We start from the raw sequence: 24,725 nt of genomic DNA, 5'->3' as shown, positions 1-24,725 counted from the left end.
CTCCTGGCTGGCCTCCCACATTCTACCCTACGTAAACTTGAGGTCATCCAAAACTCGGCTGCCAGTGTCCTAACTCGCACCAAGTTCCGTTCGCCCATCACCCCTGTGCTCGCTGACCTACATTGGCTCCTGGTTAAGCAGCGCCTCAATTTCAAAATTCTCATCCTTGTTTTCAAATCCCTCCATGGCCTCGCCCCTCCCTATCTCTGTAATCTTCTTCAGCCCCACAATATCCCCCCACCTCCCTCCCGCCCTGAGATATCTGTGCTCCTCTAATTCTGCCCTCTAGAGCATCCCTGATTATAATCGCTCAACCTTTGGTGGCCGTGCCTTCTGTTGCCTAGGCCCTAAGCTCTGGAATTCCCTGCCTAAACCTCTCCGCCTCGCTACCTCTCTTTCCTCCTTTAAGACGCTCCTTAAAACCTACCTCTTTGACCAAGCTTTTGCTCACCTGCCCTAATTTATCCTTATGTGGCTCGGTGTCAAATTTTTTGTCTTAAAATACTCCTGTGCAGCGCCTTGGGACGTTAAAGGGGCTATATAAATACAAGTTGTTGTTGTTTAATCTTCAGTTCTGATGAAGGATAGTCATTCAAAATGGTGACAGGGTCTTAAGAGTCATAATGGCACAGAAGGAGGCCATTTGGCCCATCGAGTCAGTGCCGTCTCTCTGTAGAGAAATCCAGTCAGTCCCATTCCCCCGCTCTATCCCCGTAGCCCTGCAAGTTTATTTCCCTCAAGTGCCTATCCAGTCTCCCCTGGAAAGCATTGAGTGTCTCCGCTTCCACCACTTCCGTCGGCAGCGAGTTCCAAGTCCTCACCACTCGCTGCGTAAAAAAGTTTTTCCTCACATTCCCACCCCCCCCCCCCCACCGCCGTATCTCTTGCCCAAAACCTTAAATCTGTGTCCCCTAGTCCTTGTACCATCAACTAGTGGGAACAGCCTTTCCCCGTCTAGCCTATCCAAACCCATCATAAATCTTGTACACCTCTGTGTGTCTTTCCTCTTCACAGATGCTGCCTAAACTGCTGTGCATCGCCAGCATTTTCTGTTTTCATTTGGGCAGTTTAATGTGGCTCCAGTTACTGTACAAACTGATGTGCCTCAATAATTCCGAGACTCGATGTTAGCGAAACAAAACAAGGCTTTTATTAACTTAGAAGGTAACACGTAGTGGAGAGAGGTATCTTCCATCCGGAGGGCTGCAGTACTGGATATGAGGCCAGACTGAGCTTGCTTACATAGGGGCCAAGTATGGGCGGAGCCCTACACACAACACATTCCAATATACAATACAATGGTGAGGAAACGGAACTGGGGGAAGGGAAATGAAACTGAAACCGACCACAGTCACAGGCAGTGATGAATGGAATATTTCATCACATTCACCCCTTCTATAGATTTAGGCCTAGAAATTCACTAGCCTTAGCGCCGCTTTTGAGGCGCTAGAGGGACTAGCGCCAGAGTTATGGCCAGTTTAAAAATTCCCTGGGGCCCTAAATCGGCGTTGCACCGGTAGCGCTGCGCCGGCACCGATGACGTCATCGGTGTGCGCAGCGTCCTGGTTGCCGTGGTAACCCGCCCGAACTCCGAAATTGAGTTGCGGCCGCCTCGCCCGTGGCAGCCGCAAGCAACGTTCTGGCAGAGGTGCCTTACTTCAGTTTGCGCCGGCGCATTAAAGGCCCCGCGGCGGCCGGCCACTTTCCCGCCGGCCGCCTGCCCGCAGCTCCCTCCCCGGACTTCTCCCCCCTCCCCCCCCGGAACAGATGCAAGCCCGGCACTTGTCCGAGGTGCCGGGCTCATTTTTAAGCTGATTTGCGCGGGCCGCGGCCGGGTGCAGGCAGCTCCTCCTTAACGGGAGGAGGAGGCCTGCACGTCCCCAGCCTGCCGCACCGCATCGGGTGCCGCAGCGCCGGAATTGCGGCGCGAAACGGCAGTTAGCGCCGATGTACCGCCGCAAAGACCCTTCAGTAGCGCCGGCAGCCGTTTGGGCGCGACGCCACTGAAGTTTTGGCGCGCGCAGGGGACTTAGCGCCGGCACTAACTTCCGGCGCTAAAGCCCTGGCTAAGCCAAAACCCAATTTCTAGGCCACAGTCTGTTCGGGGGTTTGATAGTCCTCTGCGACCGACGTGGCTGTTGCGGTGCCGCGGGTGTCGGCTGGGTGTCCCCGGTAGCCTCCTGGGTCTCTGCCGGGGGTGCCACCAGGGTTGTTGAAGGGGTAGTTGGTGGGGGTGCCGTTGGTCGATGTTCTTCCGGGGGTGATGAAAGAGTAGTGGGTGGGTAAGAGTCGCTGCGATCATTGTTGCTGCTATCGCCGTGGTTGTTGTCGTTACTGGCTGGGGCGACGTCTTTTATGGACACGGTGTCCTCCCTTCCGTCGGCGTGCCGGACATATGCGTATTGGGGGTTGGCGTGGAGTAGGTACACTGGCTCCACGAGAGGGTCCGTCTTGTGGCCCCTCACATGCCTTCGCACGAATACCGGACCTGGGGTGGAGAGCCATGACGGCATGGATACGCCTGAGGTGGATTTCCGGGGAAAGACAAACATTCGTTCATGAGGCGTGGCATTAGTGGCAGTACACAATAGCGACCGTATCGAATGGAGCACATCCAAGAGGACTTCCTGCCAGCGGGAGATAGGGAGGCCCTTGGTCCTTAGAGCTAGAGTGACTGCTTTCCATACTGTCCCGTTCTCTCGCTCCACTTGGCCGTTACCCCGGGGGTTGTAGCTGGTGGTACGGCTCGTGGCGATCCCCCTGGACAGCATGTACTGGCGTAGCTCTTCACTCATGAAGGACGCCCCCCTATCCGTATGGATGTAGCTCGGCATACCGAACAGGCAGAACAGGCTGTTGAGGCATTTAATGACCGTGGCGCTGGTCATGTCTGGGCAGGGGAAGGCGAATGGGAACCGGGAGTATTCGTCCACAATGTTCAGGAAGTAAACATTGCGGTCGACGGACGGGAGGGGGCCCTTGAAATCTAAGCTGAGCCGCTCAAAGGGCCGTGTGGCTTTGATTAAGTGGGCTCTATCTGGGCGGTAGAACCGAGGCTTGCACTCAGCGCAAGTGCGGCAGTTACTGGTCAGAGACCGAACTTCCTCAATCGAGTAGGGTAAGTTACGGGACTTTATGAAGTGGAACAGCCGCGTGACCCCTGGGTGGCAGAGGTCGTTGTGGAGGGTCTGTAGCCGATCCCCGGTGGCGCTGGCACACATCCCTCGTGAGAGGGCGTCAGGGGATTCGTTAAGGGCCCCTGGCCGGTAAATGATGTCATACTCGAAGGTGGAGAGCTCGATCCGCCACCTAAGAATCTTATCATTTTTAATCTTCCCCCTCTGTTTATTATTGAACATAAACGCTACCGACCGCTGGTCGGTAAGTAGGGTGAAGCATTTGCCGGCTAGGTAGTGGCGCCAGTGGCGCACTGCCTCCACGATGGCTTGGGCCTCCTTTTCCACGGAGGAGTGTCTGATCTCGGGCCCTTGGAGGGTCCTCGAGAAGAAAGCTACGGGCCGCCCCGCCTAGTTGAGGGTGGCCGCCAAGGCGAAGTCAGACGCATCACTTTCCACTTGAAATGGAGTGTTCTCGTCCACTGCCTGTAGCGTGGCCCACTCAATATCCTGCTTAATGCTTTTGAAGGCGGCGTGGGCCTCAGCAGAGAGCGGAAAAGAGGATGCTTTCAAGAGGGGGCGGGCTTTGTCGGAGTAGTTGGGGACCCATTGGGAATAATAAGAAAATAACCCGAGGCACCTTTTCAGGGCTTTGGGAGTGTTGGGCAGGGGCAGCTCCCGTAGGGGGCGCAATCGGTTGGAGTCTGGTCCGATTTCCCCATTCTCCACCACGCTGCCTAGTATGCAGAGGCGCGTGGTGTTGAAAACGCACTTGTCCTCGTTGTAGGTGAGGTTGAGTTTTTGTGCGGTTTCCAGGAACCTCTCGAGGTTCGAGTCGTGATCCTGCTGGTTGTGACCACAGATGGTGACGTTGTCGAGGTAGGGGAAGGTTGCCTGCAAGTGGTGGTCATCGACCATGCGGTCCATCTCCCTCTGGAAGACCGAGACCCCATTCGTCACCCCAAAGGGGACTCTGAGGAATTGGTAGAGGCGTCCGTTTGCCTCGAAGGCAGTGTACGGGCGGTCCTCTGGTCTGATAGGGAGCTGGTGGTACGCTGACTTAAGGTCGATGGTGGAGAACACCCGGTATTGGGCGATTTGGTTCACCATTTCTGATATGCGGGGTAGCGGGTAGGCGTCTAGTTGGGTGTACCTGTTGATCGTTTGGCTATAGTCGATCACCATCCGTTTCTTCTCGCTACCCCTTACCACTACCACTTGGGCGCGCCACGGGCTGTTGCTGCGTTCAATAATGCGCTCTTTTAGGAGCCTGTCTACCTCGGTCGCGATAAACCGCCTGTCCTCCCAGCTGTACCTCCTGCTTTTGGTCGCTATTGGCCGGCAGTTAGGGGTAAGGTTCGCGAATAGCGAAGGCGGCTTTACCTTCAGGGTAGCCAGACCGCACACTGTGAGGGGCGGCTGGGACCCACCGTACTTGAGCGTGATGCTTTGGTGGTTGCACTGGAAATCCAGGCCCAAGATCACGCTCGCACATAGATTCTTCATGATTAATACTTTAAAATTATCATATACAGTTCCGTTAACGGACAATTGTACCGTGCAGTAACCCAGAATGGTCGATGTCTGGGTTTTATCAGCCATAGAGATGGTACCCTGAGTAGGGACCACCTTTAGGGAGAGTTGTTGTGCCAGTTCAGGGTGGATAAAACTCTCCATGCTTCCACTGTCAATTAAACATTTAACCCTGCACCCGTTTACCTCGATGTCCACCATTGATTTGGATAGCGGGTGCGGCCTGGTCTGGTCCACTGTGACTGATGCCACTGTAGGGCCCTGATCGAGACAAGATGGCGTCCACGCTGTCTGCTCATAAGATGGCGGACCCCACGAGGTCGGGCAAGATGGCGTCCAAGATGGCCGCTCCCACGGTGCGCACGCGGCGGTGGCGGGTTTTCCGGCGGTTGGTTTTCCGGCGGGGTTCCCTCTGCACACCTTCCCGAAGTGCCCCTTCTTACCGCACTTAAAGCAGGTGGTGCCTTTCGCCGGGCACAGGTTTCTGGTGTGCTTTGGCTGCCCGCAGAAGTAGCAGTTGGGTCCCCGACACGTCGCGGCTGTCGTAGGGCTTCTGGGGGGAGAGCGGGGCCCCGACGGTGTCGGGCTGCCGGGCGGGGAAGATGCCTTCCAAGATGGCGACGCCCTTGGTGCACACGTGGCGGCGTGGACGGCGCGGGCTGAAGAGTAGGCGTCCGAGTTTCTCTGGGCCACATCCAGGGATCGCGCGGTGTCCGCAGCCTGTTTCAGGTCCAATCCCGTTTTTTCCAGCAGTCTTTGCCGGATGTAAGTGGAGCTGAGGCCTGTGATAAAGGCATCGCGAACAAGCTCGTCAGTGTACACTGCGGCTTTTACATCTCGGCACTTGCAGTCTTTGCCAAGCATTTTCAGGGTGCCTAGGAACTCCTCCACCGATTCCCCAGGTCGCTGTGCGCGAGTAGCGAGCAGATGCCTAGCATACACCTCATTCGTAGGCTGCTGGTAATGCGCCTTTAAGATGTCGCAGGCGGCCAGGTACGTGTCGGCGTCTTGGATGAGGGGGTAAACCCGGTGGCTTACCCAATTCCGCAGAATTCCGAGTTTCATACTCGCAGCGTCCGTAGCGTCTTTGACGGCTGCGGAATTGTCCAGGAAGAATTCCATACACATAAACCAGTGTCCGAAGCGTGCTGATGCGTCCGGAGCATGCTGATCCAAATCCAAACGTTCGGGTTTCAGGAGTTGATCCATTGTGTTGAAAAATAAGTTAATAAAATTGATGTGCCTCAATAATTCCGAGACTCGATGTTAGCGAAACAAAACAAGGCTTTTATTAACTTAGAAGGTAACACGTAGTGGAGAGAGATATCTTCCATCCGGAGGGCTGCAGTACTGGATATGAGGCCAGACTGAGCTTGCTTACATAGGGGCCAGGTATGGGCGGAGCCCTACACACAACACATTCCAATATACAATACAATGGTGAGGAAACGGAACTGGGGGAAGGGAAATGAAACTGAAACCGACCACAGTCACAGGCAGTGATGAATGGAATATTTCATCACACAAACTGCTCTGACATACAAGGAGCTAGATTATAGGGACCTGTAAACTGGATTATATGGACCTGCAATATCTAGGGCTCCGCTTACTGAACTACATGCAAAAATATTACAGAATAACTTCCATGCAGCCATTTTCTTTCAAACATTTTCAACACCAACCAAAACTGGATTTTCCAAATGAGCTCCCTCTAGAGGCTCGACGCTGTATTACTCCAGGGCAGGATTATAATTGCGGCTAAACATAATTTGACCAGAAATCCCCTGCTCTTCTTCGAAATAGTGCCACGGGATCTTTTACGTCCACCCGAGAGGGCAGGCGGGGCCTCGGTTTAACGTCCGCTGAAATTTTATGCTCAAGTCTCTGTAGAGCTACTTTGCCAAGAAACAGAATTTCTAGAAACTAATCTTTAAAAATGAAGACAAGCTAATGTACAAGAACAATACATAGGATTGTAGAACATGTAATCACCTAAACTATAATTGAATAAAAAGGTATGCACCAATTAAAGACTGCATGCAATGTGCTAATCAAAGAAGAGTTTCAGCCTCAGATCAGCATTACATATTGGCGTTTGTTTTAATCCTCCAATTTGCATCAACTTGGCTCAGCTGGTACTGCTTTTGCCTCTGGGTTCAAACCTCATGGCAGGACTGGAGAGTATAATCAAGGACGACAATCCAGCAATTCAACAATAACTTGCATCCAGGTGAAACAGCAATTTATTTGTACTTCTTGCAATCTAGTATACTGTATTCGCTGCTCACGATGTGGTCTCCTCTACATTGGGGAGACCAAACGCAGATTGGGTGACCGCTTTGCAGAACACCTCCGTTCAATCCGTAAGGGGGACCCCAAGCTTCCGGTCGCCTGTCACTTTAATTCTCCGCTCCATTCCCACTCAGACCTCACTGTACTCGGGCTCTTGCATTGTTCCACGGAAGCTCAGCGTAAGCTCGAGGAACAGCACCTCATCTTTCGATTAAGCACTTTACAGCCTGCCGGACTCAACATAGAGTTCAACAATTTCATATCATAACCTTGGCCCTTATCGTATATAGATATCGTATATCATATATCGTATACTAGCTGGAGTGCCCGGCGGTGCCGAGGGAACTCAAGAACCCTGTGCCAGACAGAGAGAGGCGGGGAAGGAGAGAGGGGGGGAAGGAGAGAGAGAGGGGGGAAGGAGAGAGAGAGGGGGGGAAGGAGAGAGAGAGAGAGAGGGAAGGAGAGAGAGAGGGAAGGAGAGAGAGAGGGAAGGAGAGAGAGACAGAGAGCGAAGGAGAGAGAGGGAGTGAGAGAGAGACAGAGAGAGGGAGAAAGAGGGAGAGAGACAGAGGGAAGGAGAGAGACAGAGAGGGAAGGAGAGAGAGCGGGAAGGAGAGAAAGGGGAAAGGGGTGGGGGGAAAGGGGTGGAGGGGAAAGGGGTGGGGGAAAGGGAAGGGGGGAAGGGAAGGGGGAAGGGAAGGGGGAAGGGAAAGGGGGGAAGGGGGGAGGGGGGAAGAAGGGGAAGGAAGGGAGGAAGGGAAGGGGGGGTGTGGGGGAAGGAGGGGGGAAGGGGGGGAAAGGGAGGGGGGAGCCAGCAGACCCTCTCCCCTCTGCCAGTGTTGAGAGTTGTGCTGCCGGTGGTTGGAGAAGGCTAGGCCCCGCGGCCTCGGGCACCCGCACTGACATGGCCCAGCCGAGCCCAGCGCCCCGGGCAGCCCGAGCTCCGCAGCCGCCGTTCGGCCGCAGGCCACAAAGCACCCGAGCCCAGCGCCGGCGATGGCTCCGCGGAGCTCTGTACCACCCCACCAGCCTTTACAAAGATGGCGGTGGTGGCTACGCTTGGCTCAGGCCCGCCCCGCCAGCCTTTACAAAGATGGTGGCGATCGCGGGCCGCTTGTTGAGCAGGACGGGAGGTGCCTAGCTCGGGCGTGGCTGGGGAGGAGAGGCTGAGGCTTCGAGGCCTGCAGGCGGGGTAACCCTGGAAGGTTGCGGCGCCCGGTGGAGGTAGCGAGTCAAGAGGGGAAAAAAAGGGTGAAAGGTAGGAAAATTAATAAGGTTAGAGAAAATATTGACAAATTAATTAACTTTTTTTAAAAACAATTTAATTATGTTTTAAAAGCAACTTTTTTTTCGCTGGAAATCTAGATTTGAAAATAAACACGCAGAAAGTGGGAAAAATAAATGAATCGTTAGGAATCAAGATGGCGGCCACTCACCTCAGCTCAGAAGGATTAGGCCCGCCCACACACGCAATGAAACGCCCCCTGTGACGCACCGATTGGTTAACCATCAGGTTAATCCCCTGTACGATTGGTCAACCATCACGTCACTCAACGCTAATGAGCGGAATGTTGCCGTTTTTTGAACCTTTTTTGTCTACTGTCTGTAAAATTTTTGTCTGACCAAAAAGTAAATACGCCTATTAGACTCCCCTAATGATAAGCTTTCGTTTGATAGAACATGTGTGTAGGTACGCTCTATAACTTTTGATTGTATAGCCGGACAGACAGAGAGAAAGACGGAAAGACAGACAGAAAGACAGACGGAAAGACAGACGGACCGTTTTATATATATAGACTAGCTGGGGGTGCCCGGCGGTGCCGAGGCTTTTTTGAGGGCATGTTGTTATTGGAAGAGAGGGAGCGACTGGGGGGAAGAGAGAGAGGGAGCGACTGGGGGGAAGAGAGAGAGGGAGCGACTGGGGGAAAGAGAGAGAGGGAGCGACTGGGAGGAAGAGAGAGAGGGAGCGACTGGGGGGAAGAGAGAGAGAGAGCGACTGGGGGGAAGAGAGAGAGGGAGCGACTGGGGGGAAGAGAGAGAGGGAGCGACGGGGGGAAGAGAGAGAGGGAGCGACTGGGGGGAAGAGAGAGAGGGAGCAACTGGGGGGAAGAGAGAGAGGGAGCGACTGGGGGGAAGAGAGAGAGGGAGCGACTGGGGGGAAGAGAGAGGGAGCAACTGGGGGGAAGAGAGAGAGGGAGCAACTGGGGGGAAGAGAGAGAGGGAGCGACTGGGGGGAAGAGAGAGAGGGAGCGACTGGGGGGAAGAGAGAGAGGGAGCGACTGGGGGGAAGAGAGAGAGGGAGCGACTGGGGGGAAGAGAGAGAGGGAGCGACTGGGGGGAAGAGAGAGAGAGCGACTGGGGGGAAGAGAGGGGCCGACTGGGGGGAAGAGAGAGAGAGAGCGACTGGGGGGAAGAGAGAGAGCGAGCGAGCGACTGGGGGGAAGAGAGAGAGGGAGCGACTGGGGGGAAGAGAGAGAGGGAGCGACTGGGGGGAAGAGAGAGAGGGAGCGACTGGGGGGAAGAGAGAGAGCGACTGGGGGGAAGAGAGAGAGGGAGCGACTGGGGGGAAGAGAGAGAGGGAGCGACTGGGGGGAAGAGAGAGAGAGAGCGACTGGGGGGAAGAGAGAGAGAGCAACTGGGGGGAAGAGAGAGAGGGAGCGACTGGGGCCATCCTTTGTTTCTTAACCTGTCCCATTACCATCTTCTTTTGCCTTGAATATCTCTTAATGTCTCTTAATCTCTTCCGCCTTCTATCCTATCACAGACCTTCCCTTTTGTTCTTTCATCCCCTCCCCCCTTTCCCAGCCCCTAAACTTGCTTAAAAATCTGTTCCATTTCCTGCTTTTTTCCAGTTCTGACGAAAGGTCATTGACCTGAAACGTTAACTCTGTTTCTCTCTTCACAGATGCTGCCTGACCTGCTGAGTTTCTCCAGCATTTTCTGTTTTTATTTTGCATTTATATAGTTCCTTTAACGTTGCCAAGAAATGACTACAACGCAGACAGTCAAAAATTAAAAGCATGAACAAGCGGGAAGTAGCAGGATACCCGGGCCTTTCCGATAGGAGCAGAACATGATCAGTCACAGAGTCATCGGGGCACAGAAGGAGGCCATTCGGCCCATCGAGTCCGTGCCGGCTCTCTGTAGAGCAATCCAGTCAGTCCCATTCCCCCGCTCTATCCCCGTAGCCCTGCAAGTTTATTTCCCGCAAGTGCCTATCCAGTCTCCTTTTGAAAGGATGGGTAAATGCAGAAAACGTGGGCCTGCATCATAAATGACAACTTAATGAGCAGTACCATGTTTATCCCCAGAAAATGTGTAGGCACACGATGAATTGTCTTTTCAAAAGCATCAATACAATTAATAATACAAATCCGTCAATAGTGGTTTGTAAAGAAATGTCATTGACTAACAATGCATTATTTCATGCGTCATCAAACAACAACAACTTGCATTTATATAGCGCCTTTAATGTAGTAAAACGTCCCAAGGCACTTCACAGGGGCGTTAACAAACAAAATTTGACTCCGAGCCACATAAGGAGATATTAGGACAGATGACCAAAAGCTTGGTCAAAGAGGTAGGTTTTAAGCAATGTCTTAAAGGAGGAGAGCGTGAGGGGTGAAGAGGTTTGGGGAAATAATTGTAGAGCTTAGGGCCTGGATGGTTGAAGGCACGACTGCCAATGATCAGGCAAAGGAAGTGGGTGAGGCACAAGAGGCCAGAATTGGAGGAGCGCACAGTTCTCAGAGGACTGGAGGAGGTTACGGAGATAACCTCCTACGAATGTGCTGTCCTTTGGATGATACATTCAACCAAAGTCTGATCTGCCTACTGCGCTGATTCAGGTGGATATTAAATGCCTCATGCAACAACAACTTGCATTTATATCGCGACTTTAGCGTTTCTCTGGAGCGTTATCAAACCAAATCTGACCCCGAGCCACAGGAGGAGATATTAGGACAGGTGAAGAGGTAGGTTTTAAGGAGCATCTTAAAGGAGGAGCGAGGCACTAAATGAAGAGGAGCAGGGAGTTCACCCTATGCCCTGGCCAACATTACTTCCTCAACCAAAACCACCAAAACAAAGCAGCTGTCCTTGTCATTCATCTCACTGCTGTTTGTGGGATCTTGTTGCCGTGGTAACGTGTAGCGCTTTCTAACATAGCAACGATGAGGGGGTTGACTTATGAGGAAAGGTTGAGTAGGTTGGGCCTCTACTCATTGGAATTCAGAAGAATGAGAGGCGATCTTATGGAAACATATAAGATTGTGAGGGGGCTTGATCGGGTGGATGCGGGGAGGATGTTTCCACTGATGGGTGAGACTAGAACTAGGGGGCATAATCTTAGAATAAGGGGCTGCCCTTTCAAAACTGAGATGAGGAGAAACTTCTTCACTCAGAGGGTAGTAAATCTATGGAATTTGCTACCTCAGAGAGCTGTGGAAGCTGCGACATTAAATAAATTTAAAACGGAGATAGACAGTTTCCTAGCTGATAAGGGAATTAGGGGTTACGGGGAGCGGGCAGGGAAGTGGACGTGAGTCTAGGTTCGGATCAGCCATGATCCTATTGAATGGCGGAGCAGGCCCGAGGGGCCGTATGGCCTATTCCTGCTCCTACTTCTTATGTTCTTATGTTATGTTCTAACAGTCACCGCACTTCACGAAGTCAAAAGCACTGGATAAATGCAAGCATTAGTATTTTCTCCACTGTACTGCAGAAGGAATTGGTGCATCACTGGGGTACGGTTCCACACATACCAGCAGGCCTCCAGTACCTCACCCAGGCATCCATTTTTAACCACGCTATTCACTCATAAGCGGGCATCGCAACCAACCTTCCCGCTAAGCTGCGCAGCCGCACAGCTGTCTGGAGGTCCCGCGCAGGCCGTTCACTGGCTTTTCAATGCAAGACTTCGCGCATGCGCGAAATTTTGAATGGGCCGCGCAGCCCCTTAAAGGGACCGCGCACCCAAAAAGAAATGAGGGGGACCATTGATCGCAACCGACATCTACACTTGCACAAAAGCAAAATACTGCGGATGCTGGAAATCTGAAATAAAAATAGAAAATGCTGGAAATACTCAGCAGGCCAGGCAGCATCCGTGGAGAGAGAAACAGAGTTAACGTTTCAGGCCTGTGACCTTTCATCAGAACTGGAAAAAGTTGGAGATGTAACAGGTTTTAAGCAGGTGCAGAGGCAGGGAAAGGAGGGGAGGGGAGGAAAGAACAAAAGGGAAGGTCTGCGATAGGGTGGAAGGCAGGAGAGATTAAATGTCAAAAGGGATGATGGTGCAAAGGCAAAAGAGGATGGTAATGTGACAAGTAAAAGGTGGCAGAATCATTACCAACATTTGCACATTTTCCAACAGGACTCACTGGGTGATGATTCAGGATCAGGAATCACAGAATCACAGAAACCCCACAATGCAGATAGAGGCCATTTCGGCCCATCGAGCCTGCACCGACACATATCCCACCCTATCCCCGTAACCCCACGTATTTAATCCCCCTAACACTAAGGGTCAATTTATCATAGCCAATCAAACTAACCCGCACATCTTTGGACTGAACCCTGGCTTCTTTTCTGCTCTCCCCAGCCCAATGGCAATGAGGTTAGTTATAGCATCCCCTCAAATGTCATGGCTGAGATCAGACAGCTCAGCCTGTAATAGGACTCGAATCTGGTATCTTAATGATCGTTGCAACTCAGTTCCACGCTGAGGACGCACTTACCCACTGAGCAAAAAGAAAAGACTTGCATTTATAAAGCGCCTTTCACGACCACTGGGCATCCCAAAGCGCTTTACAGCCAATGAAGTACTTTTTGAAGTGTAGTCACTGTTGTAATGTAGCAGCCAATTTGCACACAGCAAGATCCCACAAACAGCAGTGTGATAATGACCAGATAATCTGTTTTTGTTACGTTGATTGAGGGATAAATATTGGCCAGGACATTGGGGATATCTCCCCTGCTCTACTTCGAAATAGTGCCGGGGGATCTTTTACGTCCACCTGAGAGAGAAGACGGGGCCTCGGTTTAACGTCTCATTTGAAAGACGGCACCTCCGACAGTGCAGCACCCCCTCAGCACTGCACTGGAGTGTCAGCGCAGATTTTTGTGCTCAAGTCTCTGGAGTGGGACCTGAACCCACAAGCTTCTGACTCAGAGGCGAGGGTGCTGCCCACTGAGCCACAACTGACATATAAAGACTGGTATATTGAAGTGTTACGCCTGGAACTCTATGCGGTTGGCTTTGAACACTGGAGTTCTATATAATCTAATTAGCAGATGGTGCGTTTGATTCCGGAATTTACATGGAATCAATTGGACTTTTGGCAAGACGGGGGAACGGGCGGGAAGAAAAATGAAACTAGCAGCAAAAATAAGGACAAAGCACATTACCAGTGCAGCGTAGAGTTTTATGTATTCAGACTACAGAAACCCTTATCAATATATCACTCAGATCACTGCAACTGGTGACCATCCCCCCCCCCCCACCGGTGAGCGGGTCATTACTGGTGGATGCTATTTTAATTGTGTGTCTCAGTTTATGAGCTGCTTTGACCTGCCATAAAAGCTGTGGGCCCAGCTTAATGCCTGAAACCCGAGATCAGAACTGACCAGCAGCACCACTGGCAAAATAACAAGAGCATCAAGCCTCTAGCAAGCCGCTGCCATCTGCTTGCTGAACCAAATATTTACATTTGTGCATTTCCCCCCCCTCTCCCCACCCCTTGGAAAATCTGTTTAACCTTGCAGGACATCTGGTCCGCTCTCTAATCGGCTCCATGCTAACCTGCTGAAGCATTTGGCAGTCATTAAAAATTAGTCCACTTTGTTGCTATTTTTTCCAATGAAGTCCCCATCCGTGATCTCCCGTTGTTGCTCCCTCTGATTGTTCTTCAGCCCAGCTCGCAATTACAATGCTGCTTTTTAGAAAGAAAGGACTTGCATTCATATAGCGCCCTTCACGACCTCAGAACATCCCAAAGCGCTTTACAAAGCCAACAAAGTACTTTTTGAAGTGTGGTCACTGCTATAATGTAGGAAACATGGCAACCAATTTACGCACAGCAAGCTCCCACCAAGAGCAATGAAAAGAAAGGCTTGCATTTATATAGCGCCTTTCACAACCACCGGACGTCTCAAAGCGCTTTACAGCCAATGAAGTACTTTTTGAAGTGTGGTCACTGTTGTAATGTGGGAAACGCAGCAGCCATTTTGCGCACAGCAAGCTCCCACAAACAGCAATGTGATAGTAACCAGATAATCTGTTTTTGTTATGTTGGTTGAGGGATAAATATTGGTCCAGGACACCGGGGATAACTCCCCTGCTCTTCTTCGAAATAGTGCCGTGGGATCTTTTACGTCCACCTCAAAGAGCAGATGGGGCCTCGGTTTAACGTCTCAATGTGATAATGACCTGATATTCTGGGTCCTTTTTTGATGTTGGTTGAGGGATTAACGTTGACCAGATCTCCCCTGCTCTTCTTCAAAATAGTGCCATGGGATCTTTCACATCCACACGTGAGAGAGCACCTTGGATTCACTTCTCATCCGAAAGATGGCACCTCCCAACAGTGCAGCGCTCCCTCAGTGCTGCATCGGAGTGTCGGCCTGGATTTTGTACTCAAGTCTCTGGAGGGGGATTTGAACCCACAAATTTCTAACTCAAAGGCGAGAGTGCTACTCGCTGAGCCATGGCTGGCACCTATCTTGACCCAGCTAGGGCGACACGACCACTGCTGCCTGCACACAGTGCACACACAGCCTCCCAGGGAGTCTGAGGCCCACGTTTTCATGGCAGTGGAGGTCAGAGGCAGAGAGAAGGTGGGGCTACTCCCTGCTGGCCCTCCAACCGGCCCAATAAGGGCCTGTGTGTGGCATGTAGAGTCAAAAGGGGAATGCTCTGCTCAGAGGTAGTGAGTCTCCAACTAAGCAATGTTCCTCCAACACTCCAAAACATAAAATGACCTTAAGGCCTCTTGCTTCACTAGAGCGTCTCGCTGTAAGAATGCGTGCCCCTCCCCCAGCTCCGTGTTTAAAGGCACCAGCTGGTGTGGTACTGAGCCATATAAAACCAGGTCCCAAGTTCAATGCTTGATCCATGGGGTGGGGTGGGGTGGGGTGGAGGGAAGGAGGGGGGGCGGTCACTTTAATAAGGCATCCGAACCCCAGGCACAAATCCCAACCAGCCAGGAATTCTGCTCCTGATCCCTTATCCATTGACATGTCATTAGGAAAATAGTTATGACAGTACAAAAACACAACCGTTTTTTTATTTTACAAACCATGGGTAACAAAGGGTTAAGTATCCCAGTAACGTGTCAGGAGTAACTGAATCCCACAGTGCTGCAGCTATCGATTCACTGCCCGCATGAAAGATTGCCAGGCTGTCGGCAGTGCCATCGTACTTGGCCATCTCCACCGATGCCACGTTCTGAGCAGTTGGCAGTGGCCATTCTTGCTGCAATTGGCGGTGGAGATGCCCGATTGAACCAACCCTCTGCTATCACATACCGCCCCGGCCAAAGACTGGGCAAAGGCCCCGATTCCAGGCAGGGCCTGCTCTTGGGCAGGTCTGCGTGACAAGGCAGCTCCTGGAACTTGACTGGGTCGGGGGAAGCTCGCGCTGTAAGCCGAGGTACTGGGGGCGGGGGGGGGGGGTGCAACACTCCCGACCAACGAAGAGCACAGAGCTGTGGGTTTTCTTAACAAAACAACTGGCCCCCCTCTTTTGAACCAACTAACGTTCAGAGCAGATTTTACAAGTGCAAATGCTATGAAGGCGATCACAAGGTTATAACGAGCAATGTTAATCAGAAAGCAACTCCCTTGGCAATTACAGTTAAATAAAAGTCAAAGGAATTAACACCGTGACATCAAGCACTAGCCAGTGGGTGCAGAACACGACCTGATATTGTTCCAAGCAGAAAATATTAGAAAAACTGCCCGAATATTTCACCAGAATCAATTTATTTTAAACTGCAATTACTGTACTCAGGTGAGGGAACCCCTTTGTCAGACCCACGTCAACTGCTTTTCAATAAATCTACCTACTACAGGTACAATATTCCACTTAATACCGTCCCCTCTCATGACAGTACAATAAGTGGCTTGAAAGTGTTCCGTTCACTTCCAAGGACAAAGAATCCCCTTGCATTTTAGCAATGTCTATGTCACACAGGTGATTAAGGAACACAATGCAACAAAATAGGACAGTCGCTCCAATATTAATGTGTTGCTAAATGTGGTTACAGCACTGGGAAGAGACCCAGATAAGGGAACACTGCACTGGGACTGAGAGAAATGCACATCCACAGACTGCGAGGAATAGCCCGTGCATACTGCATCTGCACTAAAGATATAAAGAAGATTGTGTAAACCAGGGAAAGGGAAAACCCAGCTTTAAGCACACACACATACATATACATACAGACACAGACAGACAGACACACACACACATACATACAGACACACACACAAACACATAGACACATACAAACACATACATACAAACACACACACAAAACACACATACACACTCATACAGACACACACACTCAGACACACACACACACAGACAGAAACACAGACACACGCACTCACACACACACTCATAGACACACACACTCACACACAGACATACAGACACACAAACACTCAGACAGAAACACAGACACACGCACTCTCACACACTCACATACAGACACACACTCAGACAGAAACAGACATGCACTCTCACACACTCACATAGACACACACTCAGACAGAAACACACACACTGTCACACACACAGACACACTCAGACAGAAACACAGACACACGCACTCTCTCACACACACTCACATACAGACACACACTCAGAGAGAAACAGGCACATGCACTCTCACACACACACTCACATAGACACACACTCACACACACAGACACACACTCAGACAGAAACAGACACACGCACTCTCTCACACACACTCACACAGACACACACTCACAGACACACACTCAGACAGAAACACAGACACACGCACTCTCACACACACATTCCCCAGACTTGAGATTTCAGCTGGCTATAAAATCTAGTTCCTTCTGTCCAGGTGCTGCTTATGTTCCCACAATCTCTCTCACCGTGCTTAAATGTTTATGATCTGAGGTTGTGCCGCTGGACAAGGAAACTGCGCCCCCCACGGAAATGTCAGTATTTCATTATTGCTTGTGTGGTTATAAAAGGGAGCAGGAAAGAAGAGTCCCGAAATAAAGCTTTATTGTGTGCAAGTTAAAATGGGCCGGATACCTTTTAAAGAGGAAGGTATTCAAAAGTTATTGCCCATCGCCTTGAGGTCAGTGTTGGCGAGGCGAACCTCTGATCAGTTTCATCTCCCTGTCCGGGGGAGGGGGGCGGGATTTCATGGTCGAATAGCTGATCAGAGAGCCGCTTCTCTAACCTGGAGCCCAGATTCACACACACACACAGTATTTCGACTGAGTTTTAAATCAATGATCAAAAACCTCTCGCCATCATTTCATTGACATAAATCTAAGAGGTCCGCTTCGTAAACCTGGTCGCCGGTTCATTTCCGCGGTTCCTACTTAGATGTCCGGGTTCCCCTGCCAAAAGAACCTCTGCTATTTAGATTTTAGACACCTGGAGGTTGTGTGTCCTAACACTGAACCCTCCCTTCCCTGTGATTCTGAGCCAATTCACAGGGTGGCTGCGGGGCTGAGAGATCCAGGTTTCAGAATGCTGGTCAAATGCCGCCCTTCTGGTCAGCCTGTCTTCGGGAAGCAATGGGAGGTTTATGAGTCAATTAGTTCAGATATAATGTGCAGTGCCTCGGTGTCACCAACAAGGTAATAAGCAGCTGGACTCTAGCACCATCGGGCCGACAATGGATGAGGAATCACACAGGGTGCCCTTCCATTCATTCCCCTTTGTGACATGGGCAAGACTCGTCTTCAAATACCTGGCTTCTGTCTACAGACACCTGGCCGGGGCGATCTGGTTAATGCCCCGCTCCCTCCCCCCCGTGCCTTCCCCTCACCCCCCGGGAAGAATTATTAACACCTCCGTCAGCAGCACCATCCCAGACAGCCAGTTAACCAGGCTCGGCCCCTTGCCACGAGTCACTTTGCAGATAGAGTGTAAGTGGGTCCCCAGGGATTAGCATTGCTACACTGATCATGTGCTGTGCGATTTCCCCCATCAGCTCGCCTCCTCTCTGTGCCGCCAGTATATGTGCACGCAGCGTGTTCTCGAACCGAGGAGGGGGTTCTGATAGTGTCGATCGGGAGAAACTGCTTCCACTGGCTGGAGGGTGACGGTTACCAGAGGACACAGCTTGAAAATAATTGACAAAAGCACCAGGGGGGGAGATGAGATTTTGTGTTAACGCAGCCAGTTTTTTGCGATCGGGAATGCACTGCCTGAAAGGCAGATTCAATAGTAACTTTCAAAGGGGAATTGGATAAATACTTAAATTGCAGGGCTATAGGGGAAAGGAGTGGGATGTGTGTGAATAGTGTATGAATTCAGAAAAGCATGACTCGCCTCTTCCCTTCAACATATATTATCCATTATTATACATATGTTACATTCAATAAAATGAACGAATTATAAATACGACAGATCGCTTTAATTCAATACAGATTGTCAGTTCATAATGAATCCAGCCCCTTTAACCTTGTATATATGTATAATATAGGAATATCTGATCTGGAATCACCCCAACTGGTGCAGGTTGACCGTTCTCGTCTTCACTGTGCAAATAATCTCCTATTTGGTGTTAAGGATGGGGGCAAAACATGTGTTTCTGTTCAATATTCGCCCTCTGCCACCTGAGTGAATGTGGATTCGACCGGAGGGGGGAGAGGGGGGGGGGGGGGCGACAGGGTTAATGGGGAAAAGAGTTAGAGTGCCCCCCTCCCCTCTCCCTCCCTCACCCCCATCTGATGTGATTGTTAACTGTCTGGAGCGCAACATAAAACCGCTGGGATTGGGCAAAAGATCTGCAGCGAGCAAGCATCAGGTACTGCGCCAGTAGGAGTGAGTGAATGAATGAATGAATGAAGGCATCGCTTGCCCGGTGATCCGCTCGCTGCTCGCTGCAGTCAGTGCCCACTGTTGAAAAGGGAGAGAGAGGGAGCTTTTAACCGTGTACAGCTCTCGCTCGGTCTGTGCCATTCCCCCTGCCCCCCGGTAACAGACCGAATCTTGCCCACAGCCCCGGGCGGGCCACTGAAGCAGCGGCGATAGATCATTCACCAATGTACGAACATCAAATACACGCGCGTACTCTTCTAAATGCGCACCCACTTTTTCCTAATCGCCCCAACCTTTACGCTGCCTCGTTTAAATCGCACACACAGATTTTGCTTTGCCTTCCAAACCTGGAGTGTAAAATGGTTCAGACCAGTGAGGAACCAGCACATACTCAATGACTGACTGACTGCTGCTGCTGCTGTTCGCGGCGGTGGGACTTTTTAATGTTTTTTGCATTTATATATTAAATATATTTATTACTACTACTAAATTCCCGTCAGTCAGCTCAGCAGCGAAGATAGACCCGAATATATACCTAGAGTGGGAGGAATTTCAATCATTTATGTTGCCACTTCAAGATTTTTGACCTGCTAGCATTTGCAAAAATCATTAACATTCCAGCACACACACACACATATTGAGCACATAAATATTATATCATTTTTACAGTGAAGGGGAATCTCCCATATGAAGTGACATTCTTAATGATCCGGTTCTAATGGATGTCTTTCTCGGAGCTAAACACTTTTCATATATATAGAAGCGGAGAATCGAATCGATTACAATCTTATGATCGATAAAATACTATCGCTAGCCCCCCACCACCACCCAACTCCCATCTCCGGCTAACCTTCAGCCCCCGACCTGTATTAAATACTCCGGCACGGTTCGATCTGCAGGAGAGGTCTGAGCTGTGTGACAGTGTAAAACGTGTCGAGCCTCACACACACACACAGACACAGAGACACACACACAGAGACAGAGAGAGACACACAGGCAGAGACAGACACAGACACAGAGACACACACACACAGAGACAGAGAGAGACACACAGGCAGAGACAGACACAGAGACAGACACAGAGACACACACACACACAGACAGAGAGACACACAGAGACAGACACAGAGACACTCAGACACATACACACACAGACACACACAGATACACAGAGAGACAGACGCAGAGACACACACATAGACACACAGACACAGATACAGACGCAGAGACAGACACACAGACAGAGACAGACACACAGATATAGACACATAGAGTCAGACAGACAGACACACACATAGATAGACACACACACAGAGACAGACGTAGACACACACACACGGAGACACACAGAGACAGACAGAGACACACACATAGACAGACAGACACACAGAGACAGACGCAGAGACACGCACATAGACAGGCACACACACACAAACACAGAGACAGACGCAGAGACAGACACACACACAGACACACGCATAGACAGACACAAACAGAGACACACATACCTTGCTAGAAAAAGCCCCCGGGATCATCATCTTCAGCGCCTGCCTCTTGAGTTCCACCAGCCGGGTGTTGCAATTCTCGCACCAAATCCCTTTATCCTCCGAGCCGCAGGAGCCGGGCGAGCCGGTGCCCGAGGAGGAGCCCGGCGACGATCCGGCCACAGAGCCGGGCGAGGAGGTGCCCGAGCCCGAGCCCGAGCCGGGCGAGCCGCCGAGAGACGAGCCGGGCGAGGAGGTGCCCGAACCCGGGACGGGTCCCGCTCCCTCGGGGGCCGGTCGGCTGGCAGTCCGCGGATCCTCGCACATCTGAAACCCTTTCCTGTACCAGATCTCGGGGGTGAAAGTTGCCAGTTTGGTCGGCGAATAACTCTCCGCCGTCCCCTTGATTTGAAAAAAAGACAACACATTTGGAAAAAATAAAAATCAACTCGTACCAACTGCAGTTGTCTTACACATTTACAATCGATTTGCAATATCTAAAATAGTTTTTTTTAATTCAATCAATCACTCACCACATGCTTCCGATTCCTTGCAAAACCAGCTTTGCTTCCAGAGACAGAATTCATATTAAATACAATTCCTCTCTCCTGTTTTATTACTGAATTGATTCTGCACACAACGAGGAGCCAAAATCTCGCTGCACCAACCCAGAGCCACAAACAGCTAATAATATCACTGCCGCGGAAAAAATAAAACTTCACCAGCCCTGTCAGCACATCATTGCTGCTGGATTTGTTGTCCCGAGTCGCACATTGCCCTTCATTGCAGGACTGTCCAGGGCTACATTTTGTTTAGAGAGCGAGAGAGAGAATCAACTGCTCCCTCTGCCCCTGGTTGCACAGATTGAGTGGAGGCTGCACAAGCTTTTGAGTCCCTGAACTCAGGGGTGCCGGCGGCGGCGCTGCGCTTAACTTGGCCACTTTTTCAGCATCGGCTGCTTTTTTTTTTGCCCTCCTCCTCCCCCACACCAAAGCAATCTCGGGTTAAAATGAAAATGTGCCAAACTCCGGCGAGCCAGCCGTGTGGGCGGAGCTGGGCTGGGCTGGGCTCAATACGGCGCACCGCAACAGCTGACTGGCTCGGCTCGGCTTGTCCCAGCTCGGCTCGGACCGCGCACCAGCGAGCCGGCTCGGCTCGGAAACCAAGGCTTTAAATGCACAGTCGTTCTGACAGTGGTGGGGAGGTGGTTTGTTGTTGTAGGGGGAGGTTCAAAACAATTGGCAGCCTTCGCCCTCTCCCCACCCTATCCCACATTCACCCCAAACACCTCCTTACCTCATAAGAATTCCTTGCAGAGAAATAAGACCGCAGTCAAACTGTGCCTTGTCAATTTAAGATGTTAAGATGCCTTGTCAATGTTAAGATGCATTGTCACTGTTAAGGTGCATTGTCTAAGATGCATTGTCAATGCTAAAATGCATTGTCAATGTTAAGATGCATTGTCTAAGATGCATTGTCAATGTTAAGATGCATTGTCTAAGATGCATTGTCAATGTTAAGATGCATTGTCTAAGATGCATTGTCAATGTTAAGATACATTGTCTAAGATGCATTGGCAATGTTAAGATGCATCGTCAATGTTAAGATGCATCGTCAATGTTAATATGTTAAAATGCATTGTCAATGTTAAGATGCATTGTCAATGTTAAGATGTTAAGATGCATTGTCAGGGTTAAGGTGCATCGTCAATGTTAAGGTAATTGTCAATGTTAAGATGCATCGTCAATGTTAAGGTAATTGTCAATGTTAAGATGTTAAAATGCATTGTCGATGTTAAAATGCATCGTCAATGTTAAGGTAATTGTCAATGTTAAGATGCCAGGTATATCTGCAAAAAGAATGCTTAGAAGCCAGAGGCACTGATTTTTTTCTCGCTCTCCTATTTTGCGCGGAATTGTGTTGGGTGATGCGGACCAGTTGTCCCCCTTCGCGATCTGCTTTGACACACAGTCGGAGCGCTGCAAACTGTTACGCGTGTATCAGTGAATCAGACTGAGACATCATAGACAATAAAAGAAGTTTTTTTTCAAATAAATATACCGAACGGGAAAGGAGCTCGTTTAAAACTATTACGGTGCGGGTTTCTGGAAGCAAATGCCCAACTCGGCTGGTTCTGACAGTGTAGCTGAGCAGAAGAGTGGAGCCGAGCTGGAAAGCGCAGAGTGGAAGGGAGGAGAGTAAAGACTGGCGCCCTCTGTCGTTTCCATTTCTCCATTCAGTGGAGAAGTAATGAAGCACAAATCAAATGTTCTTTATATTGCAATAAAACTCCTGTCTTTTCTGAGCACAGTGAATGTAAATATCAAACCAAAAATTACAGAGCAGAACTGATTTATCATTAGATGTATTTCTTCAAAAGTTTATTAATTTGAAATAGGCGTGAAGAAAACCTTATTTTTTTATTTGTTCCTGGGATGTGGACGTCGCTGGCAAGGCCAGCATTTATTGCCCATCCCTAATTGCCCTTGAGAAGGTGGTGGTGAGCCGCCGTCTTGAACCACTGCAGTCCGTGTGGTGAAGGTACTCCCACAGTGCTGTTAGGGAGGGAGTTCCAGGATTTTGACCCAGCGACGATGAAGGAACAGCAATATATTCCCAAGTCAACTTGGAGGGGAACTTGGAGGTGGTGGTGTTCCCATGCGCCTGCTGCCTGTGTCCTTCTAGGTGGTAGAGGTCATGGGTTTAGGAGGTTCTGCCGAAGAAGCCTTGGCGAGTTGCTGCAGTACATTATAGATTATCATTAATCAAGCTCAATCTAGTATAACCACATGATTAAAGTTTTTGGTTTAACAGACCCAAAGGAAGTCTCTTGGGATGGAAAAATGTGAGAATGTACTTCTCGCAATCTAGTATACTGTATTCGCTGCTCACGATGTGGTCTCCTCTACACTGGGGAGACCAAACGCAGATTGGGTGACCACTTTGCGGAACACCTCCGTTCAGTCCGTAAGGGTGACCTCGAGCTTCCGGTCGCCTGTCATTTTAATTCACCGCTCCATTCCCACTCGGACCTCACCGTCCTTGGCCTCTTGTATTGTTCCACGGAAGCTCAACGTAAACTCGAGGAACAGCACCTCATCTTCCGATTAGGCAGTCTGCAGCCTTCCGGACTCAATATCGAGTTCAACAATTTCAGATCATAAGCTCGGCCCCCATTTCATTTTCTCTTGTAATTGTTCCACTCCTTTCCCCCCCCCCCCCCTTTCCTTTTGTTTCTCTCTCACACCTGGCAGCTATCTTTTGCCCTGCCAGTACACTTTACACCCAATCCCAGCCTATTACCATCTCGTCTAGCTTCTAATCTCTTTTACTTCTTTTGTTTCTTTTATTCTTTTGTCCGATCGCAGCCCTGCCTTCGATCTAGTTTCTTTTCTTTCCAGTTTTGAAGAAGGGTCCAACCCGAAACGTCAACTCAAATTTCTCTCCACGGATGTTGCCTGACCTGCTGAGTTTTTCCAGCATTTTCTGTTGTTATTTGTGAGAATGAAGTTGTTGGTTTCTAGGGAGGATTGATGGCATCATCAGTTTAAAGGGACTCGAGGATGGAGAGACCACTTGGGTTGTGTGGAATCAATGAGTTTGCCCTCCTTACTTCCAAATTAGAACCAGTGTTGCTTTGGGAAATAATTGTACATTTGTTTGTCGAAGGAACTGGATGATCTGAGTTTTTGTCACTTGAAAAGCGATCTACAGATGTCTGGTTCCGAGGGTCTTCAGTATCGACTCTTGAGGCTGAAAGTTGCATTGGGCCAGGTCAATGCCCAACTACATTACCAAGTCCCCTAAAGGTCCTCTTTATCCAGATGCTTTACGGAACTTAGGAACAGGAGGAGGCCATCCAGCCTGGTCCGTCATTCAATTAGAGCATGGCTGATGTGTATCTTAACTCCATTTACCCGCCTTGGCTTCATATCCCTTAATACCCTTACCTACCAAAAGTCTATCGATACAAAAGCAAAATACTGCGGAGGCTGGAAATCTGAAATAACAGAAAGTGCTGGAAACACTCAGCAGGCCAGGCAGCATCTGTGGAGAGAGAAACAGAGTCAACGTTTCAGGCCGATGAGCTTTCATCAGAACTGGAAAAAGGTTCGAGATGTAACAGGTTTTAAGCAGGTGCAGGGAAAGGGGGAGGGGAGGAAAGCACAAAAGGGACGGTCTGTGATAGGGTGGAAGGCAGGAGAGATTAAATGACAAAAGGGATGATAGTACAAAGCAAATGGAGATGGTAAT

At 50.2% G+C, this 24,725-nt stretch overlaps 1 protein-coding gene across 1 annotated transcript in view; it reads right to left on the bottom strand.

Annotated features, from left to right (window-relative positions):
* Nucleotides 1–21,591, bottom strand: part of kif26ba (kinesin family member 26Ba) — an 891,296-nt gene extending 869,705 nt beyond the window's left edge. The window contains exons 1-2 of the mRNA XM_085979789.1: nt 21,005–21,591; nt 20,496–20,873 (exon numbers count right to left, since the gene is read on the bottom strand). Of these exons, the coding sequence (XP_085835915.1) occupies nt 20,496–20,873; nt 21,005–21,058 (432 nt within the window). The 5' untranslated portion in view covers nt 21,059–21,591. The remainder of the gene's footprint in view (nt 1–20,495; nt 20,874–21,004) is intronic.
* Nucleotides 21,592–24,725: the final 3,134 nt, after the last annotated feature.

Source organism: Somniosus microcephalus, chromosome 3, assembly GCF_052327205.1.
Source record: "Somniosus microcephalus isolate GS21.2 chromosome 3, FLI_Smic_1.0, whole genome shotgun sequence".
Classification (NCBI taxonomy): domain Eukaryota; kingdom Metazoa; phylum Chordata; class Chondrichthyes; order Squaliformes; family Somniosidae; genus Somniosus; species Somniosus microcephalus.
The sequence above is the reverse complement of the archived record's forward strand: the minus strand, read 5'-3'. Positions and strand labels throughout refer to the sequence as shown.